Source organism: Xyrauchen texanus, chromosome 43, assembly GCF_025860055.1.
Source record: "Xyrauchen texanus isolate HMW12.3.18 chromosome 43, RBS_HiC_50CHRs, whole genome shotgun sequence".
Classification (NCBI taxonomy): domain Eukaryota; kingdom Metazoa; phylum Chordata; class Actinopteri; order Cypriniformes; family Catostomidae; genus Xyrauchen; species Xyrauchen texanus.
In genome coordinates, this window is record NC_068318.1 from 31,856,141 (window position 1) to 31,878,059 (window position 21,919).

The window sequence follows — 21,919 nt, forward strand, 5'->3', positions numbered from 1 at the left end:
ATCGCTAGTGCACCTCTTGTGGGCAGGAGAGTGAGGTTTATAGACATTGCACAGTTATCTATCAGCTGACCACTGTTACACTCACCCCGCCTAAACCTCACTACCATCCGGGTCACGGCACCATTGTGACATTCCTGTTCTACCCGCTCCGTACGGGACTAGAACCGGGGTGGGAGGCGGGTGCGCTAACAAGGAGGCTAAAGGCTACAGACTCTAGCGTCAATCGCTAGTGCACCTCTTGAGGTCAGGAGAGTGAGGTTTATAGACATTGCACAGTTATCTATCACCTGGCCACCGTTACACTCACCCCGCCTAAACCTCACTACCATCCGGGTCAAGGCACCATTGCGACGCTCCTGTTCCACCCGCTCCATACGGGACTAGAACCGGCGTGGGAGGCGGTGCGCTAACAAGGAGGCTAGTGCACCTCTTGAGGCCAGGAGAGGGAGGGTTATACACATTGCCCAGCTGGCCACCGTTAGATATATATATATATATATATACTGTATATATTAGCAATTTGTTGACATACACAAAACTATTCTGCATGTATTCTTTAATATCTCTCTTATACGTATATATTCTGTTATTAATCATCTTTCCTCTCAAAGACACTATGATATCAAAACGTCCATGTCTGTTAGATCTGAGGTCAATTATATGTTGCTGGACACCTAAAAGTGGCAAAACGCAATTTTAACAGACATATGCATTTAAAAGTTGACGTCTTTCTCTTCTGGGAAAGACCAAAAATACATCATAAAAATAAGTCAACAAAATCTAGTCGCCTCAAGGCTATTGGCTTCCTGTTTCAATGGGAAAAACAACACAGGACAGAAAACGGCATTTGTCAGTTTGTTCATGGGGTCTTTAAGCTAACGAGATCACACATGCAGTCACTTGGATTAATTGGCAAACGTCTCTCGAATGATTGAAAGCCTCTCTTTGTGGATCTATGGTGTATAATGGAACCCTTCGGGCTATATACGATAAAGCGAAGCTGCTTTTGTCATTTGCTTCAGCTCAGGTGTTTGTTTTGCTTTTATGGCCTAGAACAGGCACAGAGTCTTTTAGTCGTTTCCTAATGCAGGGCAAAATGAGAGTGAAACCGAATCACTTATTCTCAATGAGAATCTGGACTTTGTGGACCAAGTCTCGCGCCATCACCAGCAGCTTTGGGACGTCATGACGCTCAGCCATTTCTAGAACAAGACAATTAAAAATGACATTGATTATGCAATACTGCACACACACATTTAAAGGTCTAAAGATTCTTCGCGGGAAACGGGAAGCGACGTCACGCTCATCTCACCGTTGAAGAACTTGATGATGTCCGTGAAGTCCATGTTGTTCTCCAGGATGATGTCGCGGTACAGCTCCACCAAAGCCAGCGCGATGAAGAGTACAAAGTGCCCGGATGAGGCGTAGCGGGCGGACCAGATGGTCTCCCATACAGAGAACACGTCGTCATACACCATTTCTGGAAGGAGAACTTGCATATTAATTCAGAGCATGTAATTGTGGCATGCTGTCGACTACCATAGACCGTAATGTCCCTCAGTTTGTAAAACAGTCTAAAATAAGTCTATGGGTCCAACGGTCCAGAGCCCTTGCCCCATAGACGTCCATTGTAAGTGCATTCATGTAAATGTGTTTTCCATTCTTTTGTATACATCAAGGGACGAATCTGTCACCGCTTGTCAAAGATGCTGTCTATAGAGCTGTAATGGGATTCGTGGAAAGGAGGCGGCGAGAACCGGCTTGAGAATTAAACAATAAGACAAACACACACAGGTGTCGGACAGCTGCCCGTAAATCTCTCTCTCTCTGTCCCACTGCCATCTCCGGTCGGCCTTTATCGCTCTCTGAGGCTTGATTAGCCTAATTTGGGGCCGGGTGTGTGGAATCATGGTCCCGCCCTCAGCCCTGTCACATTCCCCCCTCGTTCTCTCAGCCCCTGGCATGACGTACCACCCTTTCCCTGGGGAGGGGCGTGCTTTCTGCCCCGTCTGCCCGGCAGGTCATCCCCGTCTACCTGGATGAGGGTAAAAAGAATGTGGCACCTACACGCCGTAACGGTGATCGTGCCAAATTAATAAAACATTTACAAAAAGAGAGGGAAAGGCCAATTCGGAGCGGCAGTGTGAGAGAGAGAGAGAGAAAAAACACTTACTCGCCGGTTCTCCGAAACGCCGTAGCTCGGTCCTCGGCCACTCCTCCACCCTCTAATGGACGACAGTCGCGCCTCTCCGGGCGGATCAGAGGCAGTCCTCCGGCCCCTGGCGGACGGAATGCCCCGCCACATTTTTTGGACGGTAGGGGTCTCCCCCGCCCCTGGCAGCGGTAACCACTCCAGACGGTTGGTTGGGAGCCCCTCCTCCCCTCGCGGTCGGCGGCCATTCCTCCGCTTCCAGGCAGCCGGACTCCTCCGTCCTCCGGCGGATGGCCGCGGCTGCTCCTTTCAGGTGGATGGTAGCGGCGAAAACTCCACTACGGCTCATCCCTCCTCCTTCCCACTGGTGATTTCAGCACCAGTGTAAAGGGATTAATGGAAAGGAAAGGAGGCGGCGAGAACTGGCTTGAGAATATAAATAATATTTTAATAAGAAAGACAAACACACAAAGGTGTCGGACAGCTGTCCGTAAATCTCTCCCTCTCTCTGTCCCACTGCCGTCTCCACTCGGCGTTATCCCTCTCGGATGCTTGATTAGCCTGATTAGCGGCCGGTTGTGCGGAATCACGACCCAGCCCTCCGCCCTCCTCCCAACCACAAGAGCTTAACTTAATAATTAACCTGGAATATTTCAGACACAAGTGTCGATACACTCACCTCTCTTGAAGTCTAGGAGGAACCAGCGGTAACAGAAGTAAAAGTGTGTGTAATCTCCGTTCTGCTGCATGAGCTCGAACAGTTCAGAGTCCAGAATCTAAACAGGTTATACAGACAAATGAAATGAGCCGGACACACCAACTGGGACATCAGCGGTATACATTGAGTATATATGTGTTATATGCATGGGATTCTGGGTAAAACCTGGATGAGTGAGCGCATGTTGGCGAAGTGGGTGTCCATAGCGCCACCGTGAGGAAAGTTCTGATTCATTCTCTTCATGAGCTCCGTGAAGCAGCTGAAAGCCGTCGCCTCTGATTTGAAACAATAAGAGACCATTCAGACACGTGGAATAAAATACAGTGGGATGTTTTGCGTGTTTAGCAACTTCTACGCCCAACAAATAGAACAGACGCCGGCGTCTGAAATGACGTCAAATGACGTCCATCTACTGCACGTTTACGTCTAAAATGGATAAAAGACGTGCCAAAATGCACTTGGTGTATAAAGCCCCTTAATGTAGAATTCAACTGATGTGCGTTCACAAATGAACTATCCATTTGTATATACACAATACATATAGAGCTCACTATGGTTGAGGTACATAAATAGTGACTTTACATTAACATACCATCATCCAGAATGACCAGCAGGGGTGCAAGTAAATCACACATTCCCTGGACGTAACCGATGTCAAGATGCTGCCACACATAACTGACAGAAAGACATCGAACGTAGAACATCAGCGCAATGGCGTAGATATGTTTCTTTAACTCAATGATAACTGTCAAGAATATACAGTGTATTTTACCTGCACATGATGTTGCGTAGTTTCTCGAGGTTGGCCGGAGTGAAATACCAGAAGTTTCTATCACATCGCTGGACGTCTTTGTCAATACGGTGTAGATTGAGTGTGTACAGGTCTACTAGTTCTTGCTGCTCACCGGTAAAGACAATACAAAAAAAAAGAGACATTGAAAACCTGTTAAAATTGTGATGTCCAGGCATGGAAATGATTATAGAGGATATACATTTTTCTAGATATAATCTACTCTAATAGATTTACTTTTGGGCTGCATTCAGATCTCAGGATGGTTGCTCAATTGTCTCATTGAAGACATTTAAACGAAATGACCAATACGTGTTTGAATCGATTAATTCCCTACATGATCACACGGGAAGTCGTCATGCGGTTTCCGAGAGTTCCAGTTCTCTAGAATCGGCCATATTATGCCGACTCACCCACAAGGTCCAACTCTAATCAGACATTTTTGCATTGGACCCGGTGAGTTTACCTTCCCCTGTGGTGCAACTGGAAGCACGTTAGGTCAGCAGTCCCCAATTTGGGATTCCGCGATCATTCCAGGAAGTAATCACGCTTGCATAATCGGTGACGAGCGTGAATTGGAGGTTGCATTTTGACCTCATACATGTAATCTTTTCTCCACTGATGGTTAGGTTTAGGATTAGGTATGGGGGTTGGGTTTGGGGTGTACAGTTTATAAAATAAACGTTCCTATTACAGTTTGTCCAGCTGAAAACAACTTGCTTCGTAACTCACTTTTGGTGCCCCTCTGTGGACATTTCACACTGAAAAATGGAGCCCATACGGCCAACAACACTTACCACTTTGGCCACTAGGGGCAGTGTTTCAAATTTCGTTAAGCCCGATTTTAGCTGAAAAAAGTCAACCAAGTGTTTGATTTAAAAATTAGGCCTGGCAAAAAAACAAAAAAAAAGATTTTCCAATTATAAAATTATAGGTTCTTCATTTAAACGATCCCAATATTGATTCATGGTAAATAGTCTGCACTTATATAGCAACGTTTTTAACCTTAGAGGTTACCAAAGCGCTTTACACTGTGTCCCAATCACCCATTCACACACACACTCATACACCAATGGCGGCAGAGCTGCCATGCAAGGTGCTAGCCTGCCATTGAGAGCAACTTGGGGTTCAGTGTCTTGCCCAAGAACACTTCGGCATGTGGAGTCATGTGGGCCGGGAATCGAACCGCCAACCCTGCGATTAGCAGCCGACCCGCTCAACCACCTGAACCACTGCTGCAGGCTGCAACGCATACTTTAAATGAATTAAAACCGATTGAATACTGTTTACAAGATTCTACGCTGTCATTTAAGGGTTATACTTCTGATGCACCGAGTCACTTGACACAGCGTGACGTCGATTTCCGTTAAGCGCTCTTATGGGCACAGCGCCAACAAAAGGGCCTCTGGTAAGAAACCTCTTTACGTTTTTTCATTGAAACCTGTTTGGTTGTAAAGATTAGCGTCTCTAGTTTAATTTGATATGCCGCTTTAAAAAAATCCATTCATGGGGCCTGGGTAGCTCAGGTTAGGAATGCCCAGGGTGTGCTGAGTGACTCCAGCCAGGTCTCCTTAGCAACCACATTGGCCCAGTTGCTAGTGAGGGTAGAGTTGCATGGGTATGGGAGGGTAACATCCTCGTGGTCACTATAATGTGGTTCTCGCTCTCAATGGGGCATGTGTTGAGTTGTGCGTGGATGCCGCGGAGAATAGCGTGAAGCCTCCACACGCGCTACGTCTCCGCGGTAACGCGCTCAACAAGCCACGAGATGAGATGCGTGGATTGATGGTCTCAGACACGGAGGCAACTGATGCAACCACGAGGATTTAGAGCATATTGGGAATTGGGCATTCCAAATTGGGGAGAAGAATATTTTTACCAGAAAATAAGACAAAAATACTCATTACGAAATTAGTTGTTTTGCAGTGCACCCAAATTAATCAGAATTTAAATTGGAATCAAAACGGCAAATCGGCAAATCTGATACCATCCCTCATTATAGTAGTCTTTGATGATCCCACAATATTAAACGGAGAATTCCTCTGCTACTATAAAGTGATCTTACTGAGTAAGTGGTTCCAATTGACGACACCGGAGATGCGATGACATTATTGTGTTCTCCTGTGACCGCCAGAGAGTCTGGTTTGGGAAACAAGTTCTCCGTCTCCGGTTCTTCCTCGGAGAGCACAGGTTCCGTTCCCTCCGGGCTCATGTTCACACCGGGCTCTGTGCAGATCTCCAACGCTGGCATTTGCATGGCCGATATCTCCCCCGAGGTCGACACCGGCGTGGGACGAGCCATTGTAAGAGGCGTCTTCAATATGTTACACTCCGACGGCATGTGAACTACAGACGAAGAAATCTCCTCCATTTCCAAGGCCGAAGGCGAGTCGTCGGACATATCTGGAGATTGTTTTGATGGTGAGGTGATCGGACCACAGCTTTCCGACTCCGATTCGGTCATTTGTTTGATTATTGATGTGGCTCTACTGCGATCAGAATCCCAGTGGGTCATTTGTGGTGTGGTGGAGTTGTCAGCATCCATTGGGGTGTTTGGCTCCGATGAACGTTCGGAGACGTTTGTAGACATGTTCTCCTCAGGGTTGCCGGTCATCTCAGAGGTTCTGTGTTCATTCTTGTTTTCATCCGTTTGAGAGATATTGACGTCCTCTTTCAGGCCTGGATCACTACATTTGGAGTCAGTGTCATTGCGTTCCTCAACTGCTAAATCAGCCGTCTGGTCAGTCTTTGAGCTTGTGTTGTCTTCTACAGACGCTGAAGTGACACATCCCTCAACCTTGATCATTTCTTCAATTGGATCTTTTGATGATTGAAGTTCACGCTCATTTTCATTGTCATGTGAAGGTTTTCTGGCTTCAGTTTCAGGGCGGGGATGCATTTTAGGTTCAGTGTTTCCTGCACCATGAGTTGCATTTCTTGAGTTTGGACCTTCTTCGGGAACTACTGACTTGTGTGCTTCAGTCCTACATGATTCTTCAGCATCAGAGGTTTGTCGTTTGCCACTTACTGGAGGTTTAACCAACTCAACATCCGAAGTAATGCTCTCTGTTTGTGAAATGGCAGTATCTTCATTCGCTGTGTCCCGAGCGGTGGAGATGTTTTGCAATAGCTCCTCTTTGGACTCGTCTTCCGGGTCGGAACTGCTGTGAACTTCAGACGGAACCTCTGAGGTCGCAACCGAAGGTTCTTGAGCTGTGGTTTTGGGTCCAGACTCTTGTGTTGAAGCCTCCTCGGTGCTCGGAGAGCAGTCTGACATACCGGAGGTCACAGAGAAGTTACGAGATGATGGATGGCCAGAGTCCGGAGAACTGGAGCAGTTTGGGAGAGCTCCGTTGGGAATTTTGGGCTGCGGCTTCTCATCTTTTGGTTTGGGCTCGGATTCAATTGGGTCCACCTCATCAACAGACCCAAATACCTGTCGAGGGGTCAAATAGACAAAATGTGAGATGGATTTCAGCATATGGTTTCGTTAACTTAAAGCTCTTTAAGCTCTGTGGTATTTAAAAAAAATTTAAGCTTGTGAAAAAGTAAGTACACCCTCCTTGATTTCTATGGTTTTATGTATCGGGACATAATACAAATCTTAAAACTAGTTAAATACAACCTCAGATGAACAACAACAACACATGACATATTACACCACGTCATGATTTATTTAACAAAAATAAAGCCAAAATGGAGAAGCCATGTGTGAAAAACTAAGTACACCTTATGATTCAATAGCTTGTAGAACCACCTTTAGCAGCAATAACATCAAGTAATCGTTTTCTGTATGACTTTATCAGTCTCTCACATCGTTGTGGAGGAATTATAGCCCAGTCTTCCTTACAACGTTGTTTCAGTTCATTGAGGTTTGCGGGCATTTGTTTATGCACGGCTCTCTTAAGGTCCCGCCACAGCATTTCAATCGGGTAGAGTTCTGGACACAGTCGATATGAGGTGTTTGTTCTGATGGGGATTGGTTTTCGCCAAATGTGGCGCTGTGTGCATTATGGCCAAACATCTCCACATTGGTCTCGTATGTCCAAAGGACATTGTTCCAGACGTCTTGTGGTTTGTTCAGATGCAGCTTTGACCTAAGCCGTGCTGCCATGTGCTTGTTTAGAGAGAAGAGGCTTTCTCCTGGCAAACCCTTCCAAACAAGCCAGTCTTGTTCAGTCTCTTTCTAATTGTACTGTCATGAACGTTAACATTTAACATGCTAACTGAGGCCTGTAGAGTCTGAGATGTACCTCTTCAGTCTGACCTTGGGGTGAATTTGCTGGGACGTCCACTCCTGGGAAGATTGGCAACTGTCTTGAATGTTTTCCACTTGTGAATAACCTTTCTCACTGTAGAAAAATTGACTTTAAGTGGTCAGGAAATGGCTTTATAATCCTTCCCAGATTGATGGGTAGCAACAATGGCTTCTCTGAGATCATTGTTGATGTCTTTCCTCCTTGGCATTGTGTTAACACACACCTGAATGCTCCAGACCAGCAAACTGCTAAAACTTCGGCTTTTATAGTGGAGGTCACACTTGCTGATGATCAATTAATCAAGGGCATTTGATTAGCAGCACCTGGCTACTACTTAGCCTCTTAATTCTTATAGGGTGTACTTAGTTTTTCACACATGGCTTCTCCATTTTGGCTTTATTTTTGTTGACACGTTGTAATATGTCATGTGTTGTTGGTCATCTGAGGTTGTATTTACCTCATTTTAAGACCTGCTAAGGACCAGATGATTCAAGGAGGGTGTACTTTCTTTTTCACACGACTGTATATACTGTATATATATTCTGCTCACACGTGATAATTCCCTTGATTTGTCTTTGTTTTGTCTCATGTTTCATGCTCTTCACAGCAGGGCTGGACTGGGAAGAGAAATCGTCCCGGGATTTTACACAGCAACTGGCCCAAAAGTTGAGCGAGGGGGTGTTCGCTATCCTTTTCTGCATATCGCGGCACCGTTTTGTGGTCCGTTCTGCCTAACATGGCGGCTCATTTTAGCTTATCGTGGCCCATTTCCCGGCCAACCCACTGACCCGCTCGGTTCTCCCGATGGCCACTCCGCCCCTGATCGGCCCCAAGGTGCGTCAGCCCACCGGGAAAATGCCCGGTATGCCAGATTACCAGTCCAATATAAACTCAAATGCATAAAGGAACTGGAGACTTCCATCAAGTCTTTCTGAGCATTGGCATTGCCCTTTGGGTCGGGCCAATTTTGAGTTCATGCTGTTTTTAATGCATAATTTAACGCATCTCACCTGAGTGCTGCTGCTGGAGTCGCTCTTTGAACAAGCGTGACTGTGTTTATCTGAGCTGCTGCCCTGCGACGACTGGCGAGAGAAGCACAAATGCATTAAATGCATTAAATATATCTGCATGTAATCGTCAGGTTATATCTACAACTTCCTGTTGGTTCACAGCACATCCGATATGTGTAGGTGGATACAATCCTAAGCATTTACATCCGTGCTGATGGTGGAGTCGTGGCACGATTCGCGGTCCACGCTAGCGCCCGGCGCACATTTAGCGAGAGCCGCGGCGTGCTGTTCCTTCTCACGCTGTCGTACGATGGCTTCACATCCCAACCACTCGCTCATCGTCTGCTCGTAACACACTCGAATCTGCTCATCCACCTGAAAAGAGTTTTTTGGGTGAACTGTCCCTTTAAGAAAGTAAATGGGGTCCAAATATGAACATTACACTCCATCTGCCACTTTAAGACACTTCAGCTCACCTCTTTCCGTTCTTGAAGTGTCATGGTGAATTGATAGTGTCCTAACAGGAAGGGCCAGACCTCTTTACGCAGAGACGGCTCTACACCACCATAATACACCAGACGCAGAAGTTCCTCTTCGCCATAAGTCTGCACAGGAAGAGGGAGTTTACTGCTTAGTTTTAAACATCTGAGGCCATGGAGCATTTCAGCATTTTAAAGAAGTATGCATGCAACATCACATACAGCGCTGTCCTGTAGGAACGCTTTCCACACTTCTGCTGAGAGTCCTCCTTTAGCATCATAAGGGATATCAGGCTCAACAATGGTGAAGTTGACTAGAGCTGACAGGTGTGTGCGGACGGTGGACAGGTGACGGCAGTACGCCAACCCTTAAAGACACACATCAGATCACGAGTCAGAACTACGAATAGCTTCATAAATGCGTATAAGACCGTAAATATCATGTGATACTTACAGCCGTAGAAAGCACGAGAAATGATCTGGTGTTTCATGGTCTCGCAGAGTAACTTCAGTGGCGCCCTGAATGAGGAACAAACAAACAGTAAATCTCACGAATAGCACGTCCAGGTCATTTTGCACCCAAAAGACAATAAATAGAAATAATATTTAGCCTTAAAGGAATATTTCGGGTTCAATGCATGTTGATTACCACAAAAATGTATTTTGTCTCGTTCCTCCTGTTCTTTAATAAAGCACAAATGTGTGTTCCAGTGAGTCACTTCCAATGCAAGTCAATGGGGTTTAATCTGTAAATATTAAAATACTCACTGTTGTAAAAGTATAGACACAAGACGTAAACAATGTGTGTGTAAACATGATTTTATGGTCATTAAATCACTTGATAACCACAAATGGGAAGTTATAAACAATTTTACAACTTCGTTGCCATGGCGACGTAACACCGTAAACCCTATAATCAAGTAAAAAGCTTGTTTTACAGAAGAATTAGTGCTTTTATTAAATTATAAGCATCACATTTCTGCCTTTTAAACCCTCCAAAAACAACCCCATTGACTTCCATTGGAAGTGTCCCACTGGAACACACATTTGTGCTTTTTTAAAGAAAAGGAGGAACGAGTCGAAATGTATTTTTGTGGTAATCAACATTATGACACAAATGCTGTCGATTGAGCTTCACTTGCATTGAACCCGGAATATTCCTTTAAGAAAATGAAGCCTATTTCAGCAGCAGTAAGATATTTTGCACATTCAGTGTCATTTAATGACAATTAATTTCATTTTATTGACCCCAATTCCATTATTGCAATGCAAAACACAGCGTGTCATTATCGTTAATGTGAAACAAATTATATATTATTATTATATATATATTACTATTATTATATATACAGTACATTTGTAAAATACAATTGCAAGTTTACGGCACTTTAATAAATAAATAAATAAAAATGTTGATAATTTGCAGAACTGTATTGCAATAAAAAAGTAATGGACCAAATAATAAGATACATTTTTATTTTTTTAAAGGAAATAAATACAAATGAAATTAATAAATAAATATTAGAAGTAAATAATAATGAGGAAAAATAAATAAGTAAACAAAACAAATATTTAACTAAATAATTATATAAATAAATATAAATACAAGTTTTTTTTATATATATATATATTGGGGTGAAATACGATGTTGACGTTAATAAAATACACTAAATCCTTTGTCGATCGTCTGGGCATCAGACTGGCCTTTCATGATTGCATCCATTAGGAAGTCCGCCATCAGATGATCCGTTCTGAGAACAGGAAGAGCAAGACGACTTCCTGGGCGTGGGCTGCCACATGTTCACTGTCTGATCCATGAATTCTGGTGCCACTGAAACGATGAGAGAAAGTCAATTAGTATAAGATATTATTCAATCGTACATGCATATTTAACCCTCCTTTTGCGTTCACCTTGTGTAATTTAAGCTTATAAATCTTTCATAATGCAACTGTTTTCATCTAAAAACATATTGTAGCTCATTGTTATCTTCTTAGCTGATAATGCATGTAAAAAGATCTGTTTTTTGGCATGTTCACTGAAAAATATAAATGTTAATATGTATGATGGCAGTTATTTTGATTATTAAAAAGTTGAGAAATTCATAAACATTTTCAAATATACATTATCTACAGTTAACCCAGTATGATACCTTTGAATATATTTATATATATTTTTTTTTTCAAGGTTTTTCTGAAGTTTCATTTGACTTTACAACACAACGACACAACGTCTGTACTTGTGTGCAATGTTTTTATATGAAATGTTTTGTGTTTATTGCAGATGATTCATTATCAGATCAGTCTGTCGAGGCCGGCAAAGTAAAATGTAAACTCTTATTCACACGTGTGTGCTTGAACTTTTGCTCTTTTCACACCATTATTAAGTGTTTCTTTGATATAGATGATTTGTTAAGTTTGTTACATCTGTTTCGTCAGTTGTGTTTGTATAGGTGTGTGTGTCTGTGTGTGTCTATTTGTGTGTATGTGTGTATATATGTGTGTGTTTGCATGAGACTGTGTGTGTGTGTAATAACGTAATAATAATAATAATATAAAACGTGTCATAATAATGTGTATGTACCTGAGAGAGACTATGTGTGTGAGATTGTATGTGTCTGTGTGTGTCTATTTGTGTGTGTGTGTCTATTTGTGTGTATGTGTGTATATATGTGTGTGTGCGCGTGAGAGTATGTGTGTGTGTGTGTGCCTGAGAGTATGTGTGTGTGTGTGTGTGTGAGACTGTATTTTGTGTGTGAAACTGTACGTGTGTGTGTATGTGTGAGACTGTATTTGTGTGTGTTTGTATGTGAAACTGTATGTGTGTGTGTGTGTCAGACTGTATGTGTGTGTGAGACCATATGTATGTGTGTGTGTATATGTGTGTGTCGCGCATGAGACTGTATGTGTTTGTGTGTGTGTGTGTGTGTGTGTGTGTGTGTGTGTGTGTGTGTGCATGCCCATGAGACTGTATGTGTGTGCGCGAGACTGTGTGTGTGCGTGTGTGCGCGCATGAGACTGTATGTGTGTGTGCGCGTGAGACTGTGTGTGAGACTATGTGTGTGTGCTCGCGCATGAGACTGTGTGTGAGACTATGTGTGTGTGCTGCGCATGAGACTGTGTGTGTGTGTGCGTACGCATGAGACTGTGTGCGTGCGTGCGTGTGTGTGTGTGTGCGCGCATGAGACTGTGTGTGTGTGTGCGTGCGTGCGTGCGTGCGTGCGTGTCTGCGTGAGACTGTGTGTGTGTGCGTGAGATGCAGTCCCATTAAAGACAAAAAAAGTGTGTGAGAGTAAGGGAAAGAGATTAAATGTAAGTAAAGTATTTTTCAGAAAAATCGAATTCGTTAATGTGCGAAAATATCTACATAATATCACGTGATGATGTCCGGGAATGCAACTGATGTAACAATTGTAAAAAAAAATGGTTATATCTCTAAATGAATCTCTTTTAAATATACAAAAAAATGAATTAAGTTAAAAACTTCTTTTTTAAAAGTGTGCAATTATTACAAATAAGTTTCAAAGAGTAGTATGCCAAGTAAAAACAAGTCTAAATAACATTCTTGCCAAGTGAATGTATCTATTACACATCAACAGGCACCTACCAAACTCCTGACTGCCCGGGTATATTATCCGAAAAACATAGTCAGTGGCTTCATCTTCATCTTTGTCTGAGAATGACTCACAGGATCCATTAGGACTTCTTTTACGCAGTTTTGGGAACACCTTTCCCTGCCAAAGAAATAAAGCCGTCACTAAAATCCCAAGGGCTTTATTCCACCTGCTGAAGAACAACTCGTTTACAGTTCTCAGCTGACCTTTCCTCGTTGTGACCACAGCGGAGGATCTAACTGTCCATGAGGAAGAAGGCCTGTTTCCAGACACGTGAGGAACTGCAAGAGATGACCTCCTTTTGGGAATCGGAACGGTGGTCTCTGGATTCCATCTTGGCTGACCAAGACCACCGTACCACCACTGTCCACTACGACACACAAATAGATTTGACATATCTTTACCCACTAATCGAGAAGACTTGATCCATTTACAGCGGATGTGAAAATACCGTTAAGAAGTCATTCGGCCACAAAACGTCTTGCTGTAACACTGATCTGTTTACCTTGTTGATGGCAGTGCAAATACACGATTTCCTCGAGACGAATAGTCATGGCATAATCCCAATACACACTGTGGAGAAATGAAACACAAGGTCAATGTTCGTTGACAAGCACAAAGAGGCTCTCAGCATCACACTGAACGCACCTTTGCTCATAATCAAACTCCCCCATGTTGCCGTTCATCAGCTGGTTTGGAGTCCACTTCAGCGTCATCAGATCGGCCGTCTGATGAAGAGAGAAGTATCCTGGGATCGCTTCCATATCATCCGTCTAAAGAGCAGACATGATTTATTGCCATACTTTAATTAAACTGGCATATCACCACAGCTTTGTTTTGCATCTCTGAGTAATAATTCACAACTGACGTACAGGCTGCACCAGGACATTGTTCTTTCCGAAGAGTAACGTGGCTCTGGAATTCTGATGGAGGGATTCCACATAATCCCGAGCCCAGAGAGACGGTCGGTCTTCCATACTGCCACTCGACTGACGTTTCTGAATCTAAAACAGGAGAAATCTCATCTGTAACATAATAGGAATGTTAACAGCATTTTAACACTCTTTTACACTGCGAAAAATAATCTTCTTAAAGGGACAGTTCATCCAAAAATTTAAATTCTCTCCTCATTTACTCGCCCTCATGCCATGCCAAATGTGTATGGCTTTCTTTCTTCTGCAGAACACAAATGAAGGTTTTTAGAGACTATCTCAGCTCTGTAGGTTCATGCAACGCAAGTGAATGGTGACCAGAACTTTGAAGCTCCAAAAAGCATATAAAGGCAGTTTCTCACCCACACCTATCATATCACTTCTGAAGACATAGATTAAACCACTGGAGTCTTATGGATGACCTTTATGCTGCCTTTATGTGCTTTTTGGAGCTTCAAAGTTCTGGTCACCATTCACTTGCAATGTATGGACCTACAGAGCTGAAATATTCTTCAAAATGTCTTAATTTGTGTCAAGAAAGTTATACACATCTGGGATGAGAACATTGTAATTTTTGGGTGAACTGTCCCTTTAAATCAGTATTTTTTTCTCTTGTTTTCCAGAAAAGAAAAATCTAAACACCCTTCAGACAAGATGGAAAACAAGACGTGAAAATATTTTTCTTTCTTTCTTTGTTTAAGCTTGTTGTAATGATGTTAATGCTTATCAATACTGTTTATATATAGTATACAGTATATAGGGCACATATATATATATATTTTTTTTAAGAATGTTTACATATTTATACAAGGCAAAAATACTATATAGTATTTTGCAGCGTATAGCTCATGAGACTTCATGGAGTACTCAGTTATGTTTAATTTGATGAATTATGCATTAAACTGTATTGTTAAGTGCTTAATTGGCTTCTTCTATAGGTTACATTGCGTATGAATCCATGCTTGCGTTCGCATGGACTGAATCCAAATGATAGAAGGACACACGCTGGAGGGTCTTACGAGCGCTGGCCGTTTAGTGGGCGAGTTTTGCCGGCAGTGACCGATGTGAATACGATGTCTTCGCACCAATTCATCAGCCGACGGATCCGTCCAGAAGTGGTTGGCCGTCTTTGCTTTTGTGTACTCCAAAGCACAGGGACCGACTGCAAAAATACAGCACAGGAACATATCAACAAAACGCTTTATTTTTTATTATTAGTTGTAAAGGGGGTTAGGAGGCGAGAACCGGCTTGACAGTATAAATAACAGTTTAATATAAAACTGAACCAAAAACACACACACACACACACACACACACACAGGTGTCGGACAGCTGTCCGAAAATCTCTCTCTCTGTCCCACTGCCGTCTCCAGTTGGCCTTTATCCCTCTCGAGGGCCAATTAGCCTGATTAGGGGCCGGATGTGTGGAATCCCGGCGCCGCCCTCCACCCTGCCACATTTCTCCCCCGTTCTCTCAGGCCGGGGAGCCCCCTCCACACTCCTCCACCGACAGGACGAGAGCCGCGCCTCCCCGGACGGATCGGAGGAAGACCTACGGCCCCTGGCGGACAGAACGCCCCACTGCGTTCTCTGGAAACAGAAGGGGTCTCCCCCGCCCCTGGCAGCGGTTCTCCAGGTGGTCGGCCGGGAGCTCCTCCCAGCTCGCAGTCAGCGGTCGTCACGACCCCGCCGCATTTAGCGCCTGGTAGGGGTCTCCCCCCACCCCTGGCACTGGCCCTGGCGGTCGGTGGAAGTTCGTCCGCTCACAGGCGGCCGGGCTCCTCCATCCTCCGGCAGATGGCCGCGGCTGCTCCGTTGGGGTGGATGGTAGTGGCGAGGACTCTACTACGGCACATTCCTCCTCCTTCCCGGGTTTCGGCACCAGTGTAACGGGATCAATGGAAAGGAGGTGGCGAGAACCGGCCTGACAATATAAATAATAGTTTAATATAAAACTGAAACAAAAAGACAAACACACACACACACAGGTGTCGGACAGCTGCCCGTAAATCTCTCTCTGTCGCACTGCAGTCTCCAGTCGGCCTCTAATTCTCTCTGAGGCTTGATTAGCCTGATTAGCGGCCGGATGTGTGTAATCATGACCCGGCCCCACCCTCCGCCCTGCCACATTCATTTTGCCCTCAATTGTACCTCTTATACAGAAATATACACACAGAATCATTCATTTTAGCAAAACAAAAATAGCTAGAAAATATATAAGTATATACCAAGCAAAGATGCAAGAATTGGACCGTCGACTGGGTCCCTCAGCAGAGCTTCCCGTTCATAGAACTTGCTGAAATATAAAATGAAAGCACGCTAGAGATGCCATGTGTTATGTAGTCTGTATATTGCATTTTGAGTGAAGATCCTTCAAATAGTAATCATTCAAATATAGTAAACAAATCTTTACCTGCTGTTCTCCACCAAATAAAGGACGATTTTGTCCAGCACCTTCTCTGTGAGCGCTGTGCGGATCCACAGGTGTTTGATGGCCAGCGGTGACAGGTTGGGCGGTCTGCACTGTTTTCTGACGCTGTCTTGACTCATCCGGCCCTGGTTTTGTCTTGTGTTCAAGCAAATATCCAGAATCAGATTGAAAAGTACAGAAAACACAAATTGTTACCTTTAAAGCTGAAGTATGTCATTTCTGCGCCACCAACAGGGAAGGATTATGACTTGCAAAGGCCCTGGGGCCAATTATCTCCAAGGGCCCCCCTCCACCCAAAAGTTGTTTTCGTTGTTCATGGTCAAAAGGGTTTTCAAGCGGGGGGATCACGGCACCCCCGGGCAGTCAAGGGCCCCCTGGTGGTCAAGGGCCCCTGGGCACTGGCCCCATTGGCCCGGTCGGTAATCTGTCCCTGGCCACCAAGCGAAATTGCAAAAATAAACAAAGTTTTCAAAACAGCTTCCCAAATACGCCACTCGCCTGCAGTTATTCAAACAGCCAGATAGTCCCGCCCCCAACTCACGCCATTGGTTGAGCACAGTTGATGGGGCGGGTCACACAACTGAAATATTACATCAACTTTAAAGATGATCATTTTTTTTTACGCCTCTAAAAACGACTTTCCATCATCAAGGCCTCTTATTTTTAAACCATGTGTCATATAGAGACACTTTACGACATCCAAACAATTACTGATGGATAAAATAATGCACCGGCCAACTTTTTCGCCCTGTTCCGCTAAAAATATGTCCGATTTTGGGAATAAAATGGGTTGCGAATGTGGGTTCGTGTTGGCAGAAATGTGAAAATGTTTTCTCACTTGGTCTCGATGATTCGTTCCAGTTGCTGGACCTTTCTGCTCAGCTCTTCAGCCGGAGGTAACATCTTCCCCACCTTCGTGAACAGAGCTGCCAGCTTGTTACTGCGCAGGAATCCGGCGGCTCGCCGTTTCAGCCCGTGAAGCACACACGCTTCGACCACACCTGCAGAAACAGAGCGACTTTACACGCTACAGCATACACCAACATACACCCAAAATCCAGAGAAGTCAAATGCAATACCATCCCATTTCATACAGTAATTAATACACAATATTAATGTTTTAACTTATAGTTCAGAAATCAATATTTGCTGGAATAATCCTGATTTTCAATCACAGCTTTCGTGTGTCTTGGCATGATCTCTGCCAGTCTTTCACATCGCTGTTGGGTGACTTTATGCCACTCCAGGTGCACAAATTCAAGCATCTCGGCTTTGTTTGATGACTTGTGGCCGTCCATCTTCCTCTTGATCACATTCCAGAGGTGTTCGATGGGGTTCAGGTCTGGAGATGACAGAGTCTTGATCCGGTGCTCCTCCATCCACACATTGATTGACCCATCTGTGTGGCATGGGGCATTGTCCTGCTGGAGAAACCAATCCTCAGAGTTGGGGAACATCGTCAGATATTCTTCCAGGATAACCTTGTACGTGACTTGATTCATGCCTTCATAACTTATTAAACAGCCAATGTACAGCTGTACAACATACATACGGTCAAAGCATTTTACAGATCGCTAATTCTCTTTCTCTAAAAGGTAAAAACAAGCATATTGTTTCTCTCAAAGTCCAAATATATATAGTAGTACAAGCCATGAAAGCACAGAGTGTCTAAGGTGTAAACAGTTGTGAACCCTAACAGCAGATGCTCCTGATTAAAACGAGCCCAAATAAAACGTGATGCGTAGATCTTAAAATAATCTTGGAGAAAACGTGACACTACCTCCGATAGCTTTCTGAATCATTCTGGCGGAGGCCGGTCACAAAGCGGACGGGTCACAGTTGTCGAGGTCTGCGTACATGCAACACATAGGAAGGCTGTGACTAAGGTGGTAGAGCGGGTCGGCTGCTAATCTCAGGGTTGGCGGTTCGATTCCCGGCCCACACGACTCCACATGCCGAAGTGTCCTTGGGCAAGACACTGAACCCCATGTTGCTCCCAATGCCAGGCTAGCGCAGCTCTGCCACCATCGGTGCGTGATTGGGTGAATGAGACGCACCGATGGTGGCTATATAAGTGCAGACCATTTACCATTAACATAGTTACATTTTTGGAGAGGTGTGCACCAGGCTACTACGGAGATGTACAAATCAGCCTAATGCCTTTAAACTGTTTATACATTTAGTCAAGTGCGTCCAAACCGTTGACCAGTAGTATATGTCCTCTATGACTCATATTCACAGTATGTTCATCTGTACGATTACAGAACATGTGAATCGTGTGTTATTTCTGTCATGAACAGATTGTTAGGTGGAGGAGGCTACGCAGCTCGCCGTGGCAAACGGATATGATGTGTGTTATCAGTCAGACAAGTGAGCACCTCTCAGTTATCTAAAGTGTCTTTTTTCACCATATCAACAGAGCAGCTCACAGATGAAACTTCCCACTAAAGTTTGAGATAATACTAAAAGTTCCCATAGACTTACATTGAAGGACGGGACTCGAGTCATACCTGTAGACAAGAGGGAAGACCCTATTGACTAGAGCTAGTATGCAACCACTCAAGCCACTTTAGCACCCTACAACACCCAAGTTTATTTTTAAAGCATCTTTCCAAAAGCTCATGGTCATCTTACCACAGAACGAATATATGTGGCTGCTGTCTTCATGCACAAACTTGCGGGTCACGGCCTCTTCCATGATCTGCTTCACCTGAAAGACCAAGAAATATCAAATCAACCACCAGATCACCTGCGTTGAGGACCCTACTGGAGTGGTCTTAACGTACGAGCTCTGTGAGTAAAGCGATGCAGAGACGCGTTTGAACCTGCAGTCGTAATGAGTCATATGGGATTGTGCTGAACGTGTGATGATGATTGGATACAGTGTGCAGATGGACATATTTACATTTATGCATTTATACATTTGGCAGACGCTTTTATCCAAAGTGACTTACAGTGCACTTATTACAGGGACAATCCCTCCGGAACAACCTGGAGTTAAGTGCCTTACTCAAGGACACAATGGTGGTGGCTGTGGGGATCGAACCAGCAACCTTCTGATTACCCGTTATGTGCATTAGCCCACTATGCCACCACTACTCCACGATGTGTGTGAGAGCTCAAATGTGCTGAAGCGTGACTCTGAGCAGAGGAGTTTTAGCTTGTAAAGTTGACGCCTCACACCTGATGCCAAAAATGCCAAACTACCATGTTTTTTTTATTGTTTTTGGTTTTACAAACACTGTGGTAATATCATGGTATCTAGGATACGTAGGAGTACCATGTAAATACCATGGTAGCCATTCAGAGACGTAGCGCGTGTGGAGGCTTCACGCCATCCAAGCTCAACTCGCCACACGCCCCACCGAGAGCGAGTACCACATTATAGCGACCACGAGGAGGTTGCCCCATGTGACTCTGCCCTCCCTAGCAACCGGGCCAATTTGGTTGCTTAGGAGACCTAATTGGAGTCACTCGCATCTCCGCGTGTGATAGTCAGCATCAATATTTGCTGAGCTACCAAGGCCACCTACACTTTTTCTTCTTAATTTCTAACTTAAGAAAAAAAGTTAAGAATATTTTGTATTCCTCCAGCCAGGTCTCCTAAGCAACCAAATTGGCCTGCAGGTGCGGTCGCACGCATTCATTTTCTGCAAGTTGACCGGGATGCTTATCTCGTTGCCATGGCAACGGCTCATGATGAAGTCTGATCGCATCCGAGTTTGTTGGAAAATCATGCCACACGGCTCAAACATTCCAAGACCTGACAAACGCCGATTAAACACGTTGAAACGGTGGAATCAGACGCCAGTGAGTGGCGACAAATGCTAACGGGGTGATCACACCGATCCGACAAAACCCAACAAGCATTGGACGCTGGTGTTTGTTGGGCCAGTGTGAGCTGGCCTTAAAAGGACTTAAATGTTGATCTGTTTCTCACCCACACCTTTCATATCACTTCTGAAGACATGGCTTAAACCACTGATTACTTGTATGCAGCCTTTATGTGCTTTTCGGAGCTTCAAAGTTCAAGTCACCATTCACTTGCATTATATGGACCTACAGAGCGGAGATATACTTCTATACATGATTTTCAAATGTGTTCTGCAGATGAAAGATGAAAGAAAGTCATGCACATCTGGGATGAGAGAATTTTCATTTTTGGGTGTACTGTCCCTTTAATATGGTTGTAATTCACCAATACTAAGTGCTGTTACAGAAATGTTGCTTAGTACTGCCTTTCATAAAGTCATTGCATATTGTGTGCCAAACATGTTATTTATGGACATGCATAATAGTGCCATTGTATTCTTTGAAGCACCTAAGTGTACCATATGTAAACACCATTGTACTTGAATATGGTAACCATCTGACACATCACTGAAGAAGTGCAACCCTCTATTTTACTATGATTATCATATGTATCTGTGATTGACAGCCTCGATGAATCATCAATAGAGATGGCACAATGACTGATGATCATCACCCACCTCCTTCTTCACGGTGCGCAGCAGTCTCTGACGCGTCTCTGATTCTGTAAACAAATAGGCATATTCTGTATTACGCATATAACTCTATTATTTCTATTCTCTGACGACAACTAAAGAAGCCGTGTGTCTCACCTCCCATGGCTGATGTGTGCTGTCGAGGGTTCACTGTTGTTTTTCGGTGTGAATGTGCGCAATGTGAGTCAGTGCTGCGCATCGAGGGTGTGGCGAACACACATCCAAAGAACCTCATTAATAATCAATATCTCACTGATCGAGTTGATTGATCCCCCTCAGTCAGACCTCTACAAAGGAGGAGATTCTGTGGTTTGTAATGTGTTCTAATATCTGCTTCATTAGAATGATGTTGATGAGGGGGTGTCGGTACATCCTACTGTGATTGGTCAAGCGCGGGCCAATCATGAAGCAGGGATGCGGGTTAGCCACGCCCCCTTTCCATGAGCTAGACAGAGACGCATGCATACAACACATGTGTGAGGAAGAACATGTGCAATAAATGAGTGTTTGCGTGTTGATTGTGTACCAGGTGGCTTTTGAAACACCACCTGGTACACATGGTGGGAGGTCCAGCACCATGGACAGCCACTAGGCTTATTTTGTATTGTTTTAGTATCAATGGAGGGCCAAATTACTCAAAATGAATCCTTAAAGGAATATTCAGTGAAGCTCAGTCGACAGCATTTGTGGCATAATGTTGATTAGCACAAAAATGTACTTCGACTCGTTCCTCCTTTTCTTTAATAAAAGCACAAATGTGTGTTCCAGTGAGTCACTTCCAATGCAAGTCAATGGGGTTTAATCTGTAAACATTAAAATACTGTTTCACAAGTATAGACACAAGACATAAACAATATGTGTGTTAACATGACTGTACTGTGATTAAATCACTTGCCGCAACAAGTTTACAACTTCATTACCATGACGATATAATGTCAACAAACTCTAAAACCCTAAAACGACTGTAAAAATCTCAGTTACTAGCAATAACCTCTAAGAATTAAAATCTAAAGTTTGGTGTCATTATCATTC

At 44.0% G+C, this 21,919-nt stretch overlaps 1 protein-coding gene across 1 annotated transcript; it reads right to left on the minus strand.

The window, feature by feature from the left end:
- Positions 1-1,078: 1,078 nt before the first annotated feature.
- On the minus strand, positions 1,079-21,205 carry LOC127635781 (small G protein signaling modulator 1-like). The gene is made up of 25 exons (XM_052116000.1): positions 21,005-21,205; positions 20,873-20,916; positions 19,017-19,092; positions 17,221-17,383; positions 16,365-16,517; positions 16,180-16,247; positions 14,971-15,113; positions 13,892-14,023; positions 13,668-13,792; positions 13,525-13,592; positions 13,226-13,389; positions 13,013-13,139; positions 11,113-11,239; positions 9,863-9,927; positions 9,631-9,776; positions 9,406-9,534; positions 9,134-9,304; positions 8,930-9,001; positions 5,726-7,096; positions 3,643-3,767; positions 3,463-3,545; positions 3,036-3,145; positions 2,832-2,928; positions 1,313-1,480; positions 1,079-1,202 (listed from the first exon to the last, which is right to left on the minus strand). Exons 1-25 carry the CDS (start codon positions 21,120-21,122, stop codon positions 1,114-1,116), a joined length of 4,134 nt encoding a protein of 1,377 aa, XP_051971960.1. The 5' UTR covers positions 21,123-21,205; the 3' UTR covers positions 1,079-1,113.
- Positions 21,206-21,919: the final 714 nt, after the last annotated feature.

What these genes read in the sequence shown, in the direction of transcription:
- LOC127635781 (XM_052116000.1), bottom strand. Translation starts at nt 21,122, where the DNA reads ATGAGGTTCTTTGGATGTGTGTTCGCCACACCCTCGATGCGCAGCACT. An exon ending in TATTTGGTGGAGAACAGCAG is followed by an intron (nt 16,248 to 16,364) that starts GTAAAGATTTGT and finishes TTTATATTTCAG; the next exon opens with CAAGTTCTATGAACGGGAAG. An exon ending in ACAATGTCCTGGTGCAGCCT is followed by an intron (nt 13,793 to 13,891) that starts GTACGTCAGTTG and finishes TCTGCTCTTTAG; the next exon opens with ACGGATGATATGGAAGCGAT.